The 22,339-nt window shown below is 48.2% G+C and overlaps 1 protein-coding gene across 7 annotated transcripts in view; it reads left to right on the top strand.

Moving 5' to 3' along the window:
- The window catches only part of LOC112677149 (DAB2 interacting protein), a 189,572-nt gene that overhangs the window by 72,942 nt on the left and 94,291 nt on the right, over positions 1-22,339 (top strand). For 6 of the 7 annotated variants that reach the window (XM_035720454.2, XM_049114505.1, XM_049114504.1 and 3 more), the window contains exon 2: positions 16,123-16,226. In XM_035720454.2, the coding sequence (XP_035576347.2) occupies positions 16,123-16,226 (104 nt within the window). Of the gene's footprint in view, positions 1-16,122; positions 16,341-22,339 lie in introns of all 7 variants that reach the window. The other variant, XM_049114507.1, reaches the window with a different exon arrangement.

Genomic DNA, 22,339 nt, shown 5'->3' with positions numbered 1-22,339 from the left:
GGGCCATGTTTTTTCTTTTTTCTTGGACCTCAGAGGTGATGAGTTGACATGGCTGTGAAATAAAAAAGGCAGGGAGGATGGGGAGGAAAATCTGGGGCTGTGAAGCTCTGTCCCTTCCCCTAAGCTCCTGATGGATGAGGGAGCAGAGGGGAGAAGAAAGAGACAGGCCAGAGGAGCCGGGCAGCCAGGGGCGATGCTCCTTCTTGCTGTCCCTCTTGAAGTGGAGGGGTTTGTAGAGGTTGGTTAGAGATAGTCTTAAGAGAAAAAATGGGTTCCTATCCATTTATACTTCCATTCTGGGGACTGAATCTGGCTTAGGAGTATGGCCAGGGCAGGAGTCCTGACTGCATCATATATATATATTTTTAAGTATATATTTTAAAGATTTTATTTATTTATTTATTTATTTATTTATTTATTTATTTATTTATTTATTTATTTGAGAGAGAGAGGCAGAGGGAGAAGCAGGCTTCATGCAGGGAGCCTGACATGGGTTTCTATCCCGGGTCTCCAGGATCCCGCCCTGGGCGGAAGGCGGCGCTAAACCCCTAAGCCACCGGGGCTGCCCCCTGACTGCATCATAAATGCTCTGTGATCTCAGACAAGTCAACGTCTCTGGGCTTAGAAGCACTTCTAGCAAATAGGTGTGACACAGCATAGCGTATTCTTATAGGCTGGGTGAATTGTCATTACCTGTTTATTCAAAGTCTGAGGGGTCAATTGCACCTCTCTTAGTGCTGATCTAGAAATAAAATGTGGTGCCAATGGGGATTGGAACCATCCATATGAATCTTTGGCATCCCTTCCTCCAGAGGCTGCTACAAGTGTCACTTGTACTTGTTCAGAGTAGCAGAGCTTTAGTGAGCCTCCTACTGTTTGCAAACCTTGTGCCAGGGGCTGCTGTGGAGGAAGTCCCTACTCTCAGGGAGCTGATCCTGGAGGAAGGTCTCCTGGAATCAGATTAGCAGATGATGTGACTAGAAAGTTGGTAAGGACCTTGAATGGTGAGCCAAGAGGTTGGCACTCCCACTAGCAAGCCACAGAGAATCAAAGGAAAGATTTTGTAAATGATGGTAATTCTAACAACAACTTCCACTGTGTCAGGGGCTCTACTAAGTCTTTTAAATGCATCATTTTTTAAAATCCTCATTCTCTCAGTTACTCTGATCTGCTTCATTTTGCAGATGGGAAAACTGAGTCTATAATTGGTTAAGTACTTGCTCGGCATTACCCAGCTACTGAGCGTCAGAGTGCAGGATGTTTAACCTTCACTTTGCTTACGAGAGCTGTGATTTGGGAATATGATTCTTAGCAGCCAGCAAGCTAGATTGGTATGGTATAGGGAGAGAGTGGGGGAACCTGGCACTCAGGAGAGAGAAACCCAGCAAGAAGGTGGTGGGATAAGGCCTTTGGAAAGACCTAGGCAAGTGGGAGCACTTGGAGTGGGTTGGGAACCAGCAGAGCTGTGGGCATGGCTGACAAGTCTACTCTGGCTCTTGATGCTTCAGATGGTGGTAGGCATGGGGTGGGGGGCTGGGTGGGAGTTGGGTGGAGGAGGGTTGCAGATCCACACAGTTGGAAAAGTTGGGTGGGAGCAGAGGTCCAAGAGAAGCTTGGGTTTCCCATGAACTGTCTCTGCAGTCACACATCACTAGTGTCTAGGAACCTGATCCAAGTGCCCTCCAGCAGCAACAGCAGCAGCAGCAGCAGCCTCTGAGTTGTCCTAGGATGGCACTCTAAGCTTCAGAGAACCCAGCCTGTGGCCCCCTGCCCCACCCCCACAGACAGTGCTGGGGCTGGGGGCCTGGGAAGCCCCTCCCAGAGACATTAGGGAAGAAGTTTCTGGGTTACTAGTGGTCTCCAGGGAAGACCTTTTTAAAAAAAGGTCTCCTCCTTAAAAAAAAAAAAAAAAGAATGTTTGCATCAGTGTTTCTCCTCCTCCCCCAACACCCAGGTTTACAAAAGCAATAAATAACCATATTAGAAGAGAAGAAAATAAAAAATCACCTTTAATTCCAGCACCCAGTGATAAAGTTCTGGGAACAATTGGGGGTTACTTCCAGGTTTTTTCCTGTTCTTGCATTTTTAAAAAATTTTAAAATATTTGAAAGTATATATAAAAAGCATAGGAAACAAAATTGCAGACAGCCCTGCACTCACTTCTAGGATTTAGCAAATGTTAATATTGTCCTAGTTGCTTCTCCCCTTTTCTTTTTCTCTTTCTTCCCTAGAAATGAAATGATTCAGGTACAGGATGGGCCAGCAAAGCACAGGTCATAGGCCAAACCCAGCCCACCACCTGTTTCTGCGTGACCTGTGAGCTAAGAATAGCTCTTACATTTGTCAGTGGTTTAGACAAAAATCAAAAGAAGAATGATGTTTTATAATGTAAAAATTCTATGAAATTCAAATCTCTGCATCCATAAGTAAAGTTTATTGGAACTCAGCCGTGCTTATTCATTTACATATTGTCTGTGGCTGTTTTCATGCTACTTTGGTAGAAGTTGGATAGTCCTGAGAAACCTAAAATATTTGCTTCCTAGCCCTTTATTTTTTTAAAAGATTTTATTTTATTTTATTTTTCTTAAGATTTTATTTATTTATTCATGACAGACACGGAAAGAGAGAGGCAGAGACACAGGAAGAGGGAGAAGCAGGCTCCATGCAGGGACTTGATCCCCTGTCTCCAGGATCACACTCCCGGCTGAAGGAGGCGCTAAACTGCTGGGCTGCCCTTCCCTAGCCCTTTAAAGGACAAATTTGCTGACCTGTGGGGCCTGTCCTCTCCCCGGGGATAGCCAGCACCCTGAAGGCAGGGTGTGTCCGGGCCACCTGTGCTTTTATGCTTTCGCTGCATATGCAAATGTTTCAAACGGGTAAGATGGCATTATCTGAGAAAATGGATGGGTATGGGGGAACTGCATAGAGCAGAGATGAGCAACACACGCCTGCACCTGGGGACCACCTTACTTTCCTGAACACCAGGAGCACAGAATAAATGGCAGCCCTCTGCCAGCCCTGGAATAGGCCCTGCAGCTACAGAGCAGAGGGCTGGAGGGGGAACTGCGGGAATAGAAATGGAGAAGGTGACACTGCAGACCAAGTTCCTAGGAATCCTTAGAAAGCAAAGGAGGAAAGAGACTTGGGGACAGGAGAAGCCTTTAGGCCAGTTCGTGAGTCCTTGGAGTGAGCAAGAAATCCAGAGTTTTCTGGAAGGCTGGGAATTCTTTGAAAGTGAGGTGCATGTTGGGATGAGGAATGGGAAGCATAAATTGTGCAGGCAATTGTTAAGGGGCTTGAGTAGAGGTGCCTAAGGAAGAGCTGGTGACAGTGTCTACAGATGCTGGGAAGTTTGCAGGACTTACCTTGGATGCTCACAAGGCCAGCCAGGGGCAGGGAGCGGACCCCAGCACTGTGCTTTTGGAGAGGCCCCTCCACGGGATCCCAGGATCTAAGTGAGAGGAACACCTCTCCTTGGCCCTTCCCAACACCTTCCGAGTACCCGCAGCCTGACCCCTTCATGTCCCTCTGGAGAGTTGCTGTGCCCCCCCTGAATGCTCTGGGTGGGTGGTGATGGGTGCCCTGGACGTGCCCCTCTCCCAGCAGACCCACCCCCAGCAACAGTGGGCAACTTCCTGTGACTCTGAGCCACATCCAGAACTTAAAGACAGCTTGAACTCTGATTCTGATTCCATATGAGAGACAACAGACTGTCACAGTTCCATGGTCTCACAACTCGTACCTTTCCCCCACACCAGCATCATGGGAACGAAATGTACTACCACAGGAGGTCTCCCTCAGCTCTTTCTGCCTTGTTGCCTGGGCTGCAATGGGACTTGGAAATGGAGAGCCAGGCCAAGGGCAGGAAGGAAACTCCGCTTCCTGGTAGACTTGGGACCTTTTGTCCTCTCACTGCTCTCTGCAGAGGCTCCTTTACCACCACGGGACAACCCTGAGGTTCAGAGATGCTGGGGCCCAAATGCTGCCTTCTGCATTCCTAGGCATGTAGTCAGGGTTCTGAACCTGTTTCTTCCTGTTAAAGTTGGAGTTGATGTTTCCTACTTCGGGAAGCTGTCTTAGGATAAAAATACACAGATATGGCACAGTCACCATCCCCAGATCTGTTTCTCCACATTTCCTTGTGGTCCATTTTTTAAAAAGATTTTATTTATTTATTCATGAGAGACAGAGAGAGGCAGAGACATAGGTAGAGGGAGAAGCAGGCTCCCTGTAGGGAGCCTGTTGTGGGACTCGATCCCAGGACCCCGGGATCAGGCCCTGGGCTGAAGGCACTCAACCACTGAGTGCCTTGGTCAATTTTGATTACATGCAGGTTGTTCTAGTGCTATTTGTTTAAAACGACTTTCACACCGTCAATTTACTTTTGCACTTTTTTCCCAAAGTCAATTGACCGTATATGTGTGGTACTGTTTCTGCACGCTCTTCTGTTCCATTGGTCTGTGTCCTAATGCTTATACCACGCTGTCTTGATTGCTTTAGCTATATTTTAAGACTATAAAGTATGTCTTGAAACCAAGTAATGTAAGTCTCCCAACCTGTTTCTTCTTACTCTAGATTGTTCGGCTCTTCTAGGTCTTCTGGTTTGCCATCTAAATTTAAAATTGAGGGCAGCCTGGGTGGCTCAGTGGTTTAGCACCGCCTTCAGCCCAGGGTGTGATCCTGGAGACCCGGGATCGAGTCCTGTGTCTGGCTCCCTGCATGGAGCCTGCTTCTCCCTCTGCCTCTCTCTCTCTGTGCCTCTCATGAATAAATAAATAAATCTTTTAAAAAAGTAAATAAATTTAAAAATTGAGCTGGTCAGTGTCTTCAGGAAGCCTACTAGGATTTTGATTGGGATTGCACTGAATCTATAGATGGGTTTGGGAGAAATGCCATCTTTTTTTTTTTTTTTTAAGATTTTATTTATTTATTTGAGAGTGAGGGAGAGAGAGAATGGAGAGAGTGCAAGAATAGGGAGGAAGGAGAAGCAGACTCCGCACTGAGCAGGAATTCCTCTGTGTTGGCTCCATCCCAGGACATCCTAGGAAGCTGGGACCATGACCAGGCCGAAGGCAGACACTTAACCTACTGAGCCACCCAGGTGCCCTGAGAAATACCATCTTAACAACACAGAGTCTTCCCGCTCCTCGGACATAGTATATCTTCATTTATTTAGATTTTTGAGGCACCTGGGTGGCTCAGTGGTTGAGCATCTGCTTTCAGCTCAGGGTGTGATCCTGGGGTCCTGGGATCAAGTCCCTCATCAAGCTCCCTGCAGGGAGATGCTTCTCCCTCTGCCTGTGTCTCTGCCTCTGTGTCTCTCATGAATAAATAAATAAGATCTTTTAAAAAAAAAAAAGACAATACAGAGTTTTCCCACTCCTCAGACATGGTGTACCTCTTCATTTATTTAAATTTTTAAAAAAGTTTCTCAGTGATATATTTTTAGTTATTAGTCTTGTATGTCTTTTATTAAATGTATTCCTAAGCTCTTTGTTAATTACCTTGGAAGATGGAGATGTTACCCTACTTGTGAGCTAAGAGCCTAGCCTGGTAGTTTCATGGGTGCTGGCAGGAGCTAGGAGACAAAGGACTCTGTGCACAGCAGGTAGCTAGCTTGAGTTTCATGTTTACATAGGTCCCCTTTCCCCCTGAGTTCCTAGGGTGGTCACAGATGGTCTGTTCTAGAACATAAAATGATCGCTCTGTTGTTTTTCCAAATTACAGCTTCATGTCCCTTACAAGATCTGATATACAATCTAGGGGGTCAGCTGTTCTGCAGGCTAAAAATTACACAAAGAACTGAAATTCTGTTTGCTTTAGCATCAAACCCTTAAGTTAGAAGCTTGGAGATCATTTAGAATTTGAATTCCAAGTTGCTGAGTACTGAATGGTAAGGTGAGTTTCAAAGTTATAGGTTAAAATCAATATATACATTCATAAAGATTTGTGCCCATTTCAATTTGTTGGGAAAAAAATAAAGGCTGTTATGTCATATAGCCATGTTCAAATCTAATAATGCAGTTTTTAAACAAAAGTACAGAACATTATGTCCTGAGATCGAATTTTGGGGGGGAAAAAGAAATAGCTTATATTTTCTGAATGAAATGAAAAATAGGATGAATTTAATCATACATCGGAATATTTAGGTTTGGATAATCATGGTTCCCAGTGGACTTCTATCAGTAGAACTTACATACACCAGAGAAGTATTATTGATGTAAATAGTATCTATATTGAGGATAAATACACAGAGTGCTGAGTACGGAAAGATGAGATGTTCTCCAGGCACAGATGTGAAAACCTCTCTAAGTTATATTGTGAAATAACCAGCAAATGTACCCTATACTCTTGTGATTTTCAGGTGTATGTGGTTATCACGTATGTCATTCGATAACAAGCGCATGATAACAAGTGCACTGTAGAGAAAGAAAGAGGCTTACATTATATACGGTGATGAACACCACGTTTCTAGGAAGAAGCTTGTCTCCTTTTTTAAAGCAGCTGAACATTTGGAAGGCGGAAGATGAGAGACCTTGAGCATCGCCTGTCCTGAGTCGGCCAGCAATGTGACAGTGCTATCCCTCTATCTTCACTTTATTTATTTATTAGTATTTTAAAAATTTATTTATTTATTCACGAGACACACACACACACACACACACACACACACACACACACAGAAAGAGGCAGAGACACAGGCCGAGGGAGAAGCAGGCTCCATGCAGGGAGTCCGATGTGGGACTCGATCCTGGGTCTCCAGGATCACACACAGGCTGAAGGCAGCCCTAAACCACTGAGCCACTGGGGCTGCCCCTCTATCTTCACTGTAATGTAATTAGAGTAGGTTGCGCCTTTATCAGTGGCCGTTTGGGTTTCCTGTTGCTACTGTAACAAATGACTATAAATTCAGTGTCTTAACGCAACATAGATTATCTTACGGTTCTGAGGGCAGGAGTCTGCAGTGTTTCCCTGGACTTACAATCGAGGTGTCAGCAGGACAGTATTTCTCCAGGAAGCTCTAGGGGAGATTCAGTCCCCTGGTCTTTTCCAGCTTCTAGAAGCTGCCCGGTGGGTGGGAGTCTTTGACCAATGCTCAACCCCCCGCCCTCCCCAACCTCCGCTTTCTTCACCACAGAACCAGCTCTTCCTTCTCTGACCCTCCTAGCTCCTTATTGAGATTACACTGGGCTTGCCAGGTAATCCGAGGTAAACTCCCCAACTCAGGATCCTTGACTTAATCGCATCTGCAAAATCCCTTTTATTATACAGGTGACATCTTCACAGATTCTAGGGATCAAGATGTGGGCTCTTTGGGACCCATTATTCTGCCTACCACTGTTGGGTAAGGTTTAGTCATCTCTAAGGAGCACCTGTCTTCCTCCCCCCAAAGACAGGTGACCAAAGGCTGAACTGGAAAAAGTTTGTAGTGGCAGCAGGAGACCTACCTACATATCAATGCAATATTTTGGTAAACTCACTCTTTATTTAGCTGTTATTACCAGATAATAACAGTATGGATGTGCACACAAAGAGCCATCATAGTTGGACTGCTGCCTCTGGAAAGTTCTAGCAATGTGAAGATTCCGTGGCCTGTTGCCATGGTGATTTTACTTTTGGCTCTTCCTGCTGCTTACCTGGCCACTCTCGTGGCGGGGAGAGCATGGGGGGAACCAGTCTTTTGGTACTCCAAGATGGGGAGCTATGTTCCCTCACCCACTGGTTTCTTCCTAGGTCTACTTTTTGGACTTTCCTGATCCACTTTCAGTAACTCTTTGGTCCTTTGGGCTGCTGTTTCTGATTTACTGGTTTCTTTTTCTGATTTTTTCTCTTCCTTTCCTGTGTGTTCAGGCGGCACAATTCTTACTGAGTCATCATACCACCTATTTATATTTTAATTTTACTGTTAGTTTTTGAAAGTCTGAATTATTCTTCATTCAGTAAATGGCACAGTTATCTGTTCCCACCCATACATACCTACCTCATCCCCTTCTTCAAAGAGAATCTCTGATGATAATGTTTTGAGAGCTATTTATTATTTTTTTCCATAGGAGTCTGTGCACATACACAAACAGAAGGTAAAACATCATATTGGTTTAATCACATAGACAACAAATGTTCTTTAGCCTAAAGAGTCTAGGGTAAGCCTTTGCAGTGAGGTTTCTATTTCTGTGCCTCTTACCTCTAGATCACTGGCTACTCTATTAGGTAACGCTGGATACCAATACATTTCTGCAGTTAGTTTCTTGGGATGGAAAAATCTTAGTTATTTACAGATAGATATGATTCCATGTATTTCAAATAGGCTATTTATTAAGTTTTGATTTTGAAATGATCACAGATGTATAGGCAGTTGCCAAAAGAGTACAGGGATGTTTCCATGTACCCTTCACCTGGATTCCCTGATGGTTGGTTACATCTCATGTGACTATAGTACAGCATCCTCCAGCATCAGTGCCCTCCAGCCAGAAACCCACTGGGAACACACCTCTAGTTAGACAAGTTGGATTTATTTTTTATTATGGCAGCAAGGGAGAACATACACCACCGGGAGCCACAGGACATCTCATTCCAAATATGGTATAAAAAAAAAACCTGCTACAGGATTTTTGGGATTTGATTGGGTGCTTTTGGGGAAGTCTAAGAAAGTCGGGTTCACTCTAGCTCAGCTGCTGTCAGAAAGTGGGGCAATTTTATGATGGGGGATCTCAAAATTTATCTTTAGGGAGAGGAGGCAAGCATGAAGATAAAGCTGTCATTGTAAGGAAGCAGCAATTAGCCATTTTAGCCAAGGGAGGAGTGTGTTTGGTATTTTGTGAGTGGCCCAGTGACTTGGCTTTTGTCAGTTGCTTAGACAAAATTATGAAATGGCCTTGTTTTGTCTCACTTTATCTTGGTAAACTTGTCTGAGGCTGGTGCCGTAGAAGATTGTTTATGTCCAAAAGGAGAATAACATGAAACGGCTATGAATGCCACGTTGACTTCTAGATATCAGGGGCTGCTTTCATCCACTTTTTTTCTCTCCTTTTCTGCCACCTGGTACCATGTGTATGTATAATTCTGGGTCATTTTTTAAAAAAAGACTTTATTTTATATATGAGGGGCACATGGGGGAGGAGTAAAAGGAGAAGGACCAGCAGATATGGGGCTCGATCCCACGACCCTGAGATCATGACCTGAGCTGAAACCAAGAGTCGAACACTTATCCAACTGAGCCACCCAGGCGCCCCAATTCCTTGCCATTTTATCACATGTGTACATTCATGTAACCAGAACCACAATCAAGACAGAACTATTCTGTCACCGTGAAGATCTCTCGTGGTGGCTCTTTATAGCTACGCTCACCTGCCCCCGACCATCCCTAACCCTGGCAACCACTAGTCTGTGTTTCATCTCTAGAACTTTGCCCCTTTAAGAATGCCATATAAATGGAGTCATACTCTGTGTGGCCTTTTGATATTGGCTCCCCCCACTCCCCGAGGCATAATGCCCTTGAGATCCACCCAGGTTGTGGAAATCCATCAATAGTGCTTTTTTTTTTTTTTTTTATTGTTGTGTAGCATTTCATGGTATGTATATTTGTTTCCTATTTCTGCTACCACAAATGAAAAATTAGCAGCCTAGGGCCACTCAGCTGGCTCAATCAGAAGAGCATCCGTTGTTAGTTCAAGCCCCACCATGTAGAGTGTAGAGCTTACTTAAAAAGAAAAATAAACTTAAAAAAAAATTTAGCAGCTTAAACAACACAGGTCTGATAGTTATGTAGGTTGGAAGTCCGCTGTGGGTTATGGGTCCTGCAGGGCTAAAACTGAGGTATTAGCAGGTTGATTCCTTTCGAAACACTCTAGGGAAAAATCCATTTCATTGGCTGAATTCAGTTCCATGTGGTTGTAGGACTGAGGTCCCCTTTCCTTTGTTCAGCATGATCTGATCATACTGGCTGTCAGTGGAAGGGTGTTCCCAGTTTCAAGGTAGAAGTTACCCACATTTCTTGGCTTTGTGATCGATCCCTTCTTCCGTCGTTCCTCTCATGCTTAGCATGTCTCCTGCCTCTTCCATTATTGCACCCTCCTGCTTCCTCTTCTGCATTTAAGGCTATTTCCCCCTTGATAATGCAGGATAAACTCCCATATCCTTAATCCTGATTAAAGAGATTATGTCTGCAAAGTCCCCATGTAAGGTAACATGGTCACAGATTCCGGAGATTAGGAAAAAGTGTGGACTTCTTTGGGGGGGCCATTATTCAGCTTCATAGACTGAATGGACCACACTTTTACCATTCATTTACCTGTTAAAGGACATTTTGATTGTTTCTGGTTTTTGGCTATTACAATTGTTACGAACATTGTATAAAAATGTGTGTAGGTGGATGCATTCCATTTCCTTTGGCAACATACTTTTTTCACTCAATGTCATTCTTCTGGCTGTACTTCATGTTGATTTTATAGAACTGGGTGCTTTGCGGTGCCATTATGTCCCATGTGAAGAGCCCCTGAAATTGTACCTTCTTCCTTGCTGTATCATATTCCACCAAATGACTGCCCCGGGGTGGGGTTATTCATTCCTCTACTGGTGGACATTTGGGTTGCTCCCAACATTTTGCCACCACAAACTGCTGCAGGAGACATCTTCGTGTGGATCTCCATGTGCGAGGATGAAGCATTGTTCTAGATTGGGCACATAGGGGAGAATTTCTGGTCCTAGAGCATGTGTGTGTGTCGATTTCTACTAGCTTTTGTCTAATTGTTTTTCAAAGCCTGTCTGCTCCACCAGCAGTGATGAAAAAGTCCCCCATGTCCCTGGCAACATTCAAGATCACTGTTCTTTTTTATTTTTGCCTATCTGAAAGGTATGAAATGGTATCTGATAGTTTTATTTATTTATTTATTTTTTATTTTTTTATTTTTATTTATTTATTTTTAATTTATTTTTTATTGGTGTTCAATTTACTAACATACAGAATAATTTGCATTCTCCTGGTCACTGTTGAGGTCCAACACACACATACCCCTCTGTCTCCTGTCATCTTTTCCTGTAGTCGTGCTGACTTCTCTTCTCCTGACACCAATATTAGAGGCTGCTGCCTCTACCTGTTTTTAAGCATTAAGATCTGGGCAGTGCAGCCCGACAACTGAAATTTGGTGTCTTGTCTGAAATTACAGGATGTTCCTCAGGCCTCCGTGTTTCCATGGGAACAAGTAACAGTCATCCTTCATGATTAGGTAGTATCCATGGCGACCAAGCCAGAGCATTTGAATGAAACCAATTTTATTTTATTTATTTTTTGCTAATGCATGAAGGTTAAAATGCATTTCTGTGGCTGTGGCTTCCAGGAATGGAAAGATAGGCTGGTGTTCCTGGTAAAATGGAGGTTCTTTTTGACCTTGTAGTGGAAAAGGGGTCCAGTATGCACTTGTCCTGTGCCCTAGTTTTGCGGGTTGGGAGCCCCGAGGTCATGTGGAGGTCACAGAGGGAGTCTGAGCTGAGGGGAAACTCCTGGACCAGTCCAAGGTCTAGGGATGCCTGCCACTTTTCTGCTGCACAGTGTTAGGTCACTTGCCCTGTCTGGGATTCTGCAACCAGCTGTGTTGCTTAGACCTTTGGGGGCGCAAGGCCTGAGCTTCCCAGTATCTGCTTCCCCAGATTAGAAAAAAAAAAAAGTACTGCTAAATCAAAAGGCATAGGCATCTATGTTTTTGTCAAGGACTCAGGCTAAATGCCTGCAGGCCGAATTAGGATTGGAGGGGGAGGGTGGTCAGCCTTCCATATTCTTTGCCTTGTAAAATAGAGTTTGGTTTTTTTTGTCTTTGCTATGGTTTGGTGGCAGAGAATAGAGATAGCAACTGCTCTGACCCCCCTGACTCGCTGGATTGCTGATAAATCATGAGCTCAGAGACGCAAAGGGCCTGGCCTGGAGTCACAGAGCAGAGGCCAGGTTGAATCCTGTCTCCTGGTGCAAGTCTTGCACTCCCTCCCCTTGCCCCAGGCTCCAGGCGCTCTCAGGCTTCTCTGAGGTCCTTAGTGTGAATTTGCGGGTCAGGCAATTTAAGGGGCTTCAGCAAGTACTCCTACTTCCTAGCTGGTCGAACCTCAGAGGAAGTCCTTTTTTGCCTCCGAGAACTCCGTTTACTCTCCTGGAAAACGGAGCTCACCATAGCTGTCCAAGTTGTCATGTGGGGATTCTGTTTGAATGGGTCCCAGGACTTGCCTTCTCTGTGGGGGTGATGCTGCCCCAAGTGGGTGAAAAAAAATTGGTTCTTGGAAGGGAGGGGGCAAAAAATCTCACTCTTTCTCTTATAGAGCCCCATTACATGTACAATATGTAAAGATACCTACTGGATTGCGATATTAAAGTTTTATGGAGGGGTGACTAGGAAAAAGATGTCTAGAAAGACCCCACAGGGGAAATGATAATGAATAGAAGGTAGAGAGAGATGCCGGTTCAGAATACTGTGATCCACGATGTTACTGTTAACTTTGTGTTTCGAGCCTGTGGCAGGCTTGGGAAAGCCGTTTGGGGTGTCAGATGGGGAGAGAGCCTGGCTCGGCCCTTGAGGACCATGAACATGACACAGCTTCCTTCCTGGCCTGCCTTCCCCATCCCTCTGTAAAGGAGTTATTTCCATTCTGCAAGCAGGGGCCGGGTCTTGGGCAGCTGGGATCCTACCTGGTGGGTCAGTCAGGGTCCAGGAGGAAGCAGATGGTACTTACTAGGATGATTCATGGTGTGGGTGGGTGTGGGAAACCATGAAGAGAAGTGCAGGGACCCAGAGCTAGCAACCACCGGGGGTCCTGCCTGGGATGATCTACCAAGGCTTAGGGAGGGAGGCAGCCAGCCTAGGCAACTCTCTGTCTCCTGATCTCCTGCCAGGGCTCCCCACTGGCCTAACTCCATGGAAACTGGGGGGCCCAGGAGCTTGGTTGGTGGGGGCTACACAGGTCAGCCCCCTGAGCAGAAGGCAGAGTGGAGAAGAGTGGAGATGGAACTGGGGCCAGTGGCATCTACCTGGAAAGGTACAAAGGTTCCCCTTCAGTTTCCTATGGGGGGCAAGGCCCTGCCCTGGGAAGGCTCAAGAAGTCAAGGAGAAGAATTGGCTGCTCTTGGCAGGAGGGAGAGCAGACTACTGTCATGTCCTGCCCTGCAGCCCCCTCGCTGCATTTCAACTTTCTGATGTGGATGGGGCATGGTCAGGGCTTCTGAGTTGAAGTTTAAGGCTATTTTGGGAGCACCTAAGAGACCTTGGTACAGACCTGTTGGGTTGGGGGCCAATGGACATGTTCCTTTCCTCTGCTCACAGCTTCATCATCTGTGAAATGGGTGGTTGGATCAAGCAACCCCTGAGAACCTCCTGGCTCAGCCCAGAAGGCAAGAGGCTATAGTATTCTGCACCAGTTGTGAGGAATATCAGTCTTGGTCTCAGAAGAGAGACAGTCTTGCTGGGCTCCTCATGCCCTACCAAGTGACACCACATATGTCTGTCTGGAGCCAGGATGGCCCACCTGTTCAGGAAAGGGCGGTGGAGTTGTGGTTCTGTGTGTGTGTGTGTGTGTGTGTGTGTGTATTGGGGGAGGGAGGGGAGTTCTGAGGGGCTTCTGGAGGCTGAGCATAGTGCCTCACACATGGAGGGACACAGTGGTTATGGTGGACACCGAGGTGAAGGTGATGGGGGTGGGATGCTGGGGGTGGGGGAGAGGTGAAGGCAGCTTGGGGAACACAGGAAGAGATTTCCCAGGGAAACCTCCAGAAAGAGTGGGTGTCTCCCAGAGTGTGACTAGCAGGGATGGGGAAGGAGGAGGGAGGAGGGTTCTCAGGAGGAAGTACCACAAGCAAGACACCGAGGCAGTCAGAGATCGTGGCCACTGGGCTAAGGAGCAGCTGAGTAGAGGAAGCTTTTCTGGAGGAGATGGCCCAGGGCTGGCTAGTGCACAGCAGGACCTGGTATCAGCCTCTGCCCTAGGTCTGTCTATAAGTGGTCAGCTATGCCCAAACTGGTCCCCCCGGGTGCCCCATGTCCCCAGGCCCAGCGTGGCCTTGCCTGCTTGGCCATTGGCTAGGGCTCAGCACTGGAGCCCGTCCTGGGTGGGGGTGGGAGTGGTGGTGGCAGGTTCAGCTCTGTCCTTTGACACTTCTAAAGACCACCGTCCCATTTGGCTGCAAGAGGGAATGGACCGGCGGGTGTAGACCTTGCCCCTAGTAGCCCATTCTGCCTTCTGGGAAAGCCTGTTCCTTGTCATCTAGCCTTTGTGGACATGTGGACATGTCCCTGGGGGTGCAGGTGGGAGTGTCTGCATAGAGGTGGATATGCATGTGCATTTGCTGGGCATGTGCCCGACCGCCTGTGTGTGCATGTACCAGGGAAATCTCTGCCCTACCCCTTTTCTTCCTTGAGAGCCAACAGGCCTTTCCAGAGCACTGCCCACGTGCCAGGCTCCACACAGGGCACTGGGGACGTGGAGATGCAGCCAGCTTGGGCATGGGCATGGGCATTAGGAGTTCCACAGTCAAGCCGAGAGGGACACACACACACACACACACACACACACACACACTGGGTGCAAAGTGAGAATGTTGGTAGGAGGCTTGGCCTGGCTGTTACTATAAGAGCCAGAAGGGAGCCAACAGCGTGGGTGGGGAGGAGGGGTCACCATGGGTGTCCTCTGGGGCCTACAGGATGGAATGGATGGAGTCCTCTGTCGGGGGGCCGCAGCCAGAGCACTGGAAAAGAGGCAGCCAGTGCCGAGCATAGTGAGCAAACATTCAGGAAAGCAGCCAGATTGCATTGACCTGGGAGGTTTTGAGCAGACAGGCTCACATCAGGGCCGTAAGTTTTCAATGAGCTGTCACCATTTAAGAGTCAGAATGTTACATATTTTGAAAAGCCCTCAGATTTCCAGCTTCTCTTGAACTGTGGGAAGCTGTGGCTGCACTGGGCGCATCCCCTGGCTACCCTGAATAACCAGCTGGCTGCTACCCTTTATCCTGGAAACTGCCAGGCCTTGTACTTCCATCGGGTTTAAGGCCTCTGAACAAGAAGGTCAGAATTGGGTGCGCCTTGGGGGCTCAGTCAGTTAAGTATCTGCCTTCAGCTCAGGTCATGATCTGGAGTCCTGGAATTGAGCCCCGTGTTAGGCTCCCTGCTAAGTGGGGAGTCTGCTTCTCCCTCTCTTCTGCCTGCAGCTCCCCCTGCTTGTGCTCAGTCAAATAAATTTTTTTTTAAATCTTAAAAAAAAAAAAAAAAAAAGAAGGTCCAAATTGAAAGCCAGAGATCACAGATTCCTATGTTTGAAGGGACTACTTGTTATACCTCTGGTGACAGGGGGCTCATTATGTCACAAGATACATGACTTGAAGTGCAGGTTTTGGGAGTCCTGTTTTGTTTTTTGTTTTTTTTTTTTTTGATTGGGGGTAAATATATAGATTATACAAAATTTGCTATTTTAATCATTTTTAAGTGTTTGATTTAATGGCTTTAAGTATATTTATAGTATTGTGCCACCATCACCACTGTTTTCCTACTCTTTCCCATCATTCCAAACAGAAACTCTTTATCATTAAGCCATACCTCCCCATCCTGCCCACCCTCAGCCCCTTCTTACCACCAGTCTACTTTCTATCTCGATGAATTTGCCAATTCTAGGTGTTTCCTGTGAGTGGACTCCTATAACACTTGTGTCTGGCTTTTGTTGCTCAGCGTGTTTTCAAGGCTCGTCCACATCGTATCCGAACTTTTGTTCCTTTTTCTGATGGAATAAACATTCTTTGTATAGATGTACCGCGCACTGTATGCACCCGTTCATCTGTGGATGGACACGTGGCTGCTTCCACCTTTTGGCTCTTCTGAATAATGCTGTGATGCGCATTTGGGTACAAGTCTGTGTGTGTGTCTGTGTCCCTGTTTTCAGTGCTTTGGGGGGATATACCCAGGAGTGGAATTGCTGGGTCATGCAGTAAATCTGTCTTTAACTTTTTAGGGGAACTGCCAAATCTGTTTTCCACAGTGATTACACTGTTTTAGGGGGACCAGTCGTCTATTGTCCTGGCCATGATGGGGATGATAGGAGGGCCTGACTGAGTGGCCTTGATTATCCGTCCTCACCTTCTCCCTCTTTCTCTGTTGACAGAGTCACCACAGGAAAGGCCGGGCTCCCGGCGCAGTCTGCCCGGCAGCCTGCCAGAGAAGAGCCCTAGCATGGAGCCCTCGGCCACTACGCCGTTCCGGGTCACGGTAACTATCTCTGCGTCACCATCGCCACCTGGCCTGGGGTGCTGCTCTGCGACCCCGCGGCCCCCTTCCTGGAGTCTCATGGACCGGGAGAGCATCCAGCCTCCCTTGTTCTAGGTATCCAATCGCTCAGCTGCTCCCCTCTCTGTGGCTCAGTCTGGGGGCCACATGGGGGTCCCATCCTGTGAGGGAGGGGGCAGAGAACAGACAGCCCTGCAGCCGTGGGGCCTGCAAGCTGGCCGAGAAAGAGTCTAGTGCTGGGCCAGATAAATACATCCTGACATGCTCACACACACTACGCTTCCTTGACTCTTAAGATGCACAGCTTTTATTTTTACATTTTAGGATCTCTGATGTTACAGCTTGTGGTATGTCATGATTTAATTCCTGTGTTTTTTTTTTTTTTTTTTCTTTCTTTCTTGGAGACACACCAAATAATGCTATAGCTTAAAACTGATGATGTCTTAGAATTGACAAAACACTGTCATACTTATCTATTGATTTTAGGGGTCCCACCAGCATACACATTTTTATTACAAACCTAAACAACTTTACAGAGACAGGACACGGTGGCCCTTAACAACTGGCTCTCTGTGCGAGCATGCACAGTTTTGCGTTGCTTTTCTTCCCCATTCAGCATGTTACCACATGCTCCTCTGTCCAGTGTTCTATCAGCCACTGGAGCCACAGAGAAGTAGTAGACAGGGAGAAGTAAGTCTCTTTTCCTGGGAGCTCATGGGCTATAGTGGAGATGGATGTTTGATCATTAGCTCATCCATTCATTCATTCAGCAGTTTTTATGGCATGCCAGCTGTGTGCCAGGCCCATTTTTGGAGGATCTGACCAGGAGAGCACCAGGTGGACAAAGCCCCTGAACTTATGGGGTCACATTCTGATGTTCAGGTTATGTGCTGTGAAGAAAAGCAGGCTGCTGCAATAGAGGAAACCAGGAGGGCTTCCTGGAGGTGATGCGGTTGAGAGGTGATAGTTGTGTTGAGGCCCAACAGATGAGGAGCCAGCCCTACTATGGGGAGCAGGGAAATGAGGGTTTTGGGTGAAAGGAAAGGAGTGGGCACAGGCCTGGCTGTCACCATGCAGTGTGATATCGGGGCTTCAGGTGAGCTAGGGGTGTCTAGTTGTTCCCTGTGTGTTGAGAAGGCTGTCCCCCAGAGGCTGACTTTTGCGCTGGCTCTTAAGGGGTCAGTAGAAATTGGGTAGGTGGGGACAGTGAGAGAGGGATCCCTGTCCCAGGTAAGGGAACAGCAGCTGCAACTATGCAGAGGCACACTAGAGATCGATGTGTTTGTGGGAAGTAAAACGCCTGTGGAACTGGAGTTGAGGGATATGGAGGACAAGGTAGGAGGTGAAGCTGGAAGCTGGGCTGAGTCTGCGTCAGGTGCAGCCTCATGTGCTAGGCTAAGGGGCTGTGTCTTTCCCCAGGGCACCTGATTCTCCCATCTGTCTGTATGTCATGAAGATGCTTGCAAAATAGATTCTTAGGCCCCCTCAAGATCTCAGAGCAGTGGGCCTGGGACAGAACCTGGATATCTGGATTTTAACAAGCTCCCCCACGAGATGGTTGGGAACCTCAGACTCTGAATCAGCCTTGGGCAGTGAGGAGGAAAGGGAAGCCCCAAAGTCTGTGCTGAGAGTAGATTTGGGGGTTCTTCCCCTGGGTGTGGCAGGGGGCCCCTGGGAGATGGTCTCCAGCCTGCAAGGAGGGCCAGGACACTGACACCTGGGTGACCCTGACCAGTCAGCTGGAGCTGAGGCCGAGTCTAGCCTTCCCCAGGCCTAGGGAGGGCCACAGCCACTGGGGACCAAGCTTTCAGGGGCCTGAGGGAACAATGACTAAGAATGATGTAGACACCTGCACTGTGCTTCTGGGTGTACATTCGTGATCTTTTTTATTTTTTATTATTTTATTTTTTTAAGATGTTATTTATTTATTCATGACAGAGAGAGAGAGAGAGAGAGAGAGAGAGAGAGGCAGAGACACAGGCAGAGGGAGAAGCAGGCTCCATGCAGGGAGCCCGACGTGGGACTTGATCCCGGGTCTCCGGGATCACACCCTGGGCGGAAGATGGCGCTAAACTGCTGAGCCACCCGGGCTGCCCTCGTGATCTTTTTTAACTCTCAAGATAGCCCGGAAGCTGAAACTTTGATCACCCCATATCACAGATGAGAAAGTTGAGGTTCAGAGATGGGAAGTCCCTCAGCCATGCTCTAAATGCCAACAAATGGTGGAGCCAAGATTGAGACCCAGCCTGTCTGGTACCAGAGTGTGCACTCCTGCTCATGAGCCCCCACAGCCCCCCAAAGCCTCTCCGTGTGGCTTTTTACCTGTTCCCCTTTCTTTTGCTGCTCTGATAGATGTATCATCACGCCCTGACATTGCTGTCAGTTGCAGCTCTTTAATTGCCAGGTAGGCTTGGCATCTTTCCGGCAGTGGCACCTTCCCTCTGTTTTCTGGTGCAGAAACCACACATGGGGCAGAGCCAGCCCCAGCCTCCTGAGCCCCCGACCCTCAGGACTCACAGTCCCGCCTGCACGAGTGGGCTCTGCAAACTGGAAAATGTGTTCACTTGTCGTGTTACCCATTTCTCACGGCAACCCCCCAGGGGAGGGACGGGAAGTTGTTTGCCTAATGTCACATGGCTCCAGAGTGATGGAGCCCCGCATAGTTGCCAGGACCGTTGGACACTCACTTTTTGTGTCCCTACCTGGGCACCTTGGTCCTTTTCTTTTCTTTCATTTTTTTTTAAAGATTTCATTTATTTATTAATTAATAGACTCAGAGAGAGAGGCAGAGACACAGGCAGAGGGAGAAGCAGGCTCTCCGGGAGGAGCCCAATGTGGGACTCGATCCCAGGACCCCGGGATCATGCCCTGAGCTGAAGGCAGATGCTCAACCACTGAGCCACCCAGGTGTCCCACCTTGGTCCTTTCCTGTGTGCAACAGTTAAGGAAAGGGATGTGAGGTTTTTTTCCTTTTTTCTTTTTTTTAAGATGTATCTATTTTAGAAAAAGAGAGCGCCTGTGCATGTAAGTAGATGGGAGGGGCAGAGGGAGAGGGAGAGAGAGAGAATCTTAAGCAGACTCTACATTGAACATTGGAGCCTGACATGGGGCTCAATCCCACGACCTGAGTTGAAACCAACAGTTGGACGCTGAACTGACTAAGCCACCCAGGCATCCCAAGGGGTGTGGGTTTCTCTATCCTGGGGTAGTGCTCGGAGTTTGGAGGTGCTTGCTGGAGAGCTCAGAGGTGGGGAAGTGGGTTCAAATCCTGACTCTTCTGTGACCTGTGAGACCTCGTTAGTCACTCAGCCTCTCTGAGCCTCGAGGCGGCATCAGGAAAGAGTGGAATGTTCATCCTTCTTTGAAGGGCTGTGGCGCACGTCCATGAGTCCTGGTGCATATGAGCCCAGGTCTCACCCGAGGTAGACACTTAATACAGAAAATCCACCACTGTCCTTGGGATTGTGTTTCCCTTTTTTTTGCTTCAGAACGGTGCATATCTAGGGAGGGTCATGGTGGACAGCGGAGGGCAGGTTGGTTGGGGGAAGCTGGGAGGGGCGCCTGGCTTGGGTGTTGGGGACACACTTGCACGCAGTCCCTGTGTGGGACCAGAAGCACACCCTGTTCCCCTGCCCCACCTTACATTTGCTCACATGCACTCCCATAAGCCACATCCTCATGCTCTTGGCTGACTGCTGCTCTGTGTAGCCCCCTGAGGGAACCTGGGGAACATAGTTTTGCCTGGGGGAGGTAAGGGAGACAGTACAGGGTATATTTGAATAACTGGTGTCTTTGAGGCCATTTGAAACTTGGGTGACAGGATGTCACCACCTCTCACAGAAGTGCCCTTTGCAACCATGTAGTTTAATGGAGGATCAACATGTTGTGTTCTCGAGGACTCATTCTGTCAACCTCCTCCGTGAACACTAAAGCCTGGGAGGGGCTGGGCTTGTGCCAGGTCACCATCCAGCTGGGAGCACTTTGGAGTGTGGGCTCTTTGCATCCATACACGGCCCTTACCTTTTGTGATTTGGCCTAGGACCGCAGTCACCTCACAGGGCATCAGAGGCTCGGTACTGGTCCCACCTCTGTTTTTTGGAGATCATGTGACCCTGGGAGAGCTTCTGTTTACCCTTGTCTAAAACGAGCGGAGTGGACTTTGTTGTTGTTGTTCTTTTATTTATTTTATTTTTTATTTATTTATTCATGAGAGATACACAGAGAGGCCGGGACACACAGACAGGGGGAGAAGCAGGCTCCCTGTGAGGAGCCTGAGGTGGGACTCGATCCCCAGACCCAGGATCGCACCCTGAGCTGAAGGCGGCCGCTCAACCTCTGAACCACCCAGGCGTCCCAGAGGGGAGTGAACTTTGTAAGGCAACATGTGGTTTGGGCCTGTGGTAGGCACTTAGATATTTGGATGCCATACCTAAAAGCATGAGCTGTAAAGTCAGCAGACCCAGGGCTGAGCCTCATATCAACTCGTGCCCATCTCTGGCCTTCAGCTCTCATCTAAAGAGCTGATGAGGCCAAGATTCAAACCCAGATCTGTCTTCTCTGTGTCAGTAAGGAATCTTGGAAGGGAGAGAGGAGCGGAGAGGGAAGGTAGGCCGCAAGCTGGGAATGCTGCATCTGCACAGACAGAGGCTCTTCCCAAAGTCCAAGACCCTTAGCACAGCAGCATGCTGTCCCCTGTCACCTGCCATTCCTGTTGGGGACTCATGGTTTGATTTGGGGGGAAGCAATGGTGACTGTGGGGTTGCCCCGAGGCCCCCCAGCCCATCACCTTCCCCAGGCCCAAGCTCCCCTCCTGCAGGCTGGCTCCTTCCCCTCCCCCTCCACTGTCCCCACCCCTCCCATCGACCTTGAGGAGAGCTGGCAGGGCTGGGGTGTGGGAGGTGGCAGAGGCTCTGGGAAACTTGACAGCCAATTGATTCCTCCTCGGGAAGTTGAAAGTGGAGAATCGTGTTTGAAGGTTTAGCTGAAATTAGGTCTCAGGGCTATTTTTTGCAAGATGGAGAAGGAGAAGTGTCAGGGAGGGGAAGGCCCAGGGGGTTGGTGGAAGCTGCAGATAAACTCAATACCACGTTGATTGCAGATGCTTCTAGAAGGGGGGTCTTAGTTCTTTTCAATCACCTACTTTTACTGGATGCTCATTTGTGTATACTCTAGCTGGTCCTGAAGCTGTGATGGAGGTGTGGCTGGGTGCTGTAGAAACCCAGAGCAAGGGTTGGCTAGTAGGGTAGGGAAGAGTTCCTAGAGGAGGCATCTTTGGGGCTGAGCTTTGAGGGATATGTAGGAGTTTGTCAGGAACAAAGGGAGAAGAGTATTCCAGTTGGGGGAGACCTAAGTGCATTGGAGCAAGCCAGTGGCCCTGTGGGATTAGAGTGTTGGGTGAGTCGGAGGCATGAAGTGGGAGAAGGCTGGAGAGGAAAGTGGGTGAAGGCTCTGGGCTTTCCCCTGTGGGACCAGAGAGCCACAGGAGATGCCGGGTGAGAGTAGAACCAGCAGATCTCTGTGGGTGTGGATTCAGGATTTCCCAGCTACTCGCCGTTGTCCACTCCTGCAGCTTCTCTGAACCTTCCCCACGTTTCAGCTGCCTTCCTGTCGTGCGCAGGGTCACGGGCACGTGGACATACACATGCAGGCCCCCTCAACACCACCACTGAAGGCTTTTGGAAATGTTTGCAAGGCCTCCCCTGTACAGAGGGAGGACCGCAGCTCAGAGAGGGGAGGATCCTCTCCCAAAGCCACACAGCGTATCTGGGACAGGGCCTGGAATTGTGCCCAGGTCTCTCTGTCCTCTCATTACCCCCTTGCAGGCCCCCTACACTCTGCTCCCTTGGGCCCTCTCTTCCCTGTACTTGGGAACTTCTGTCTGCCTCCATTAGGTTTCGTGGGAGGAGAGGCTGAAGGGAAGGGACATTTGTGGCTCTGAAGGTCCTCAGAGGCCTCTGATGGCTCCTAATGTGCCTGTTTGCCTCCGTTTGGGTCCCTTCTCAGTGACAGTGGCCCTGGTTAGGCACTGGAGTGGTGGACGGAAATGCTGGGCAAGGCTCACACATCAGATGAGCCAACTCTGTCACCAATCTGTG

The sequence above is a fragment of the Canis lupus genome, chromosome 9 (genome assembly GCF_003254725.2).
Source record: "Canis lupus dingo isolate Sandy chromosome 9, ASM325472v2, whole genome shotgun sequence".
NCBI lineage: Eukaryota > Metazoa > Chordata > Mammalia > Carnivora > Canidae > Canis > Canis lupus.
The sequence above is the reverse complement of the archived record's forward strand: the minus strand, read 5'-3'. Positions and strand labels throughout refer to the sequence as shown.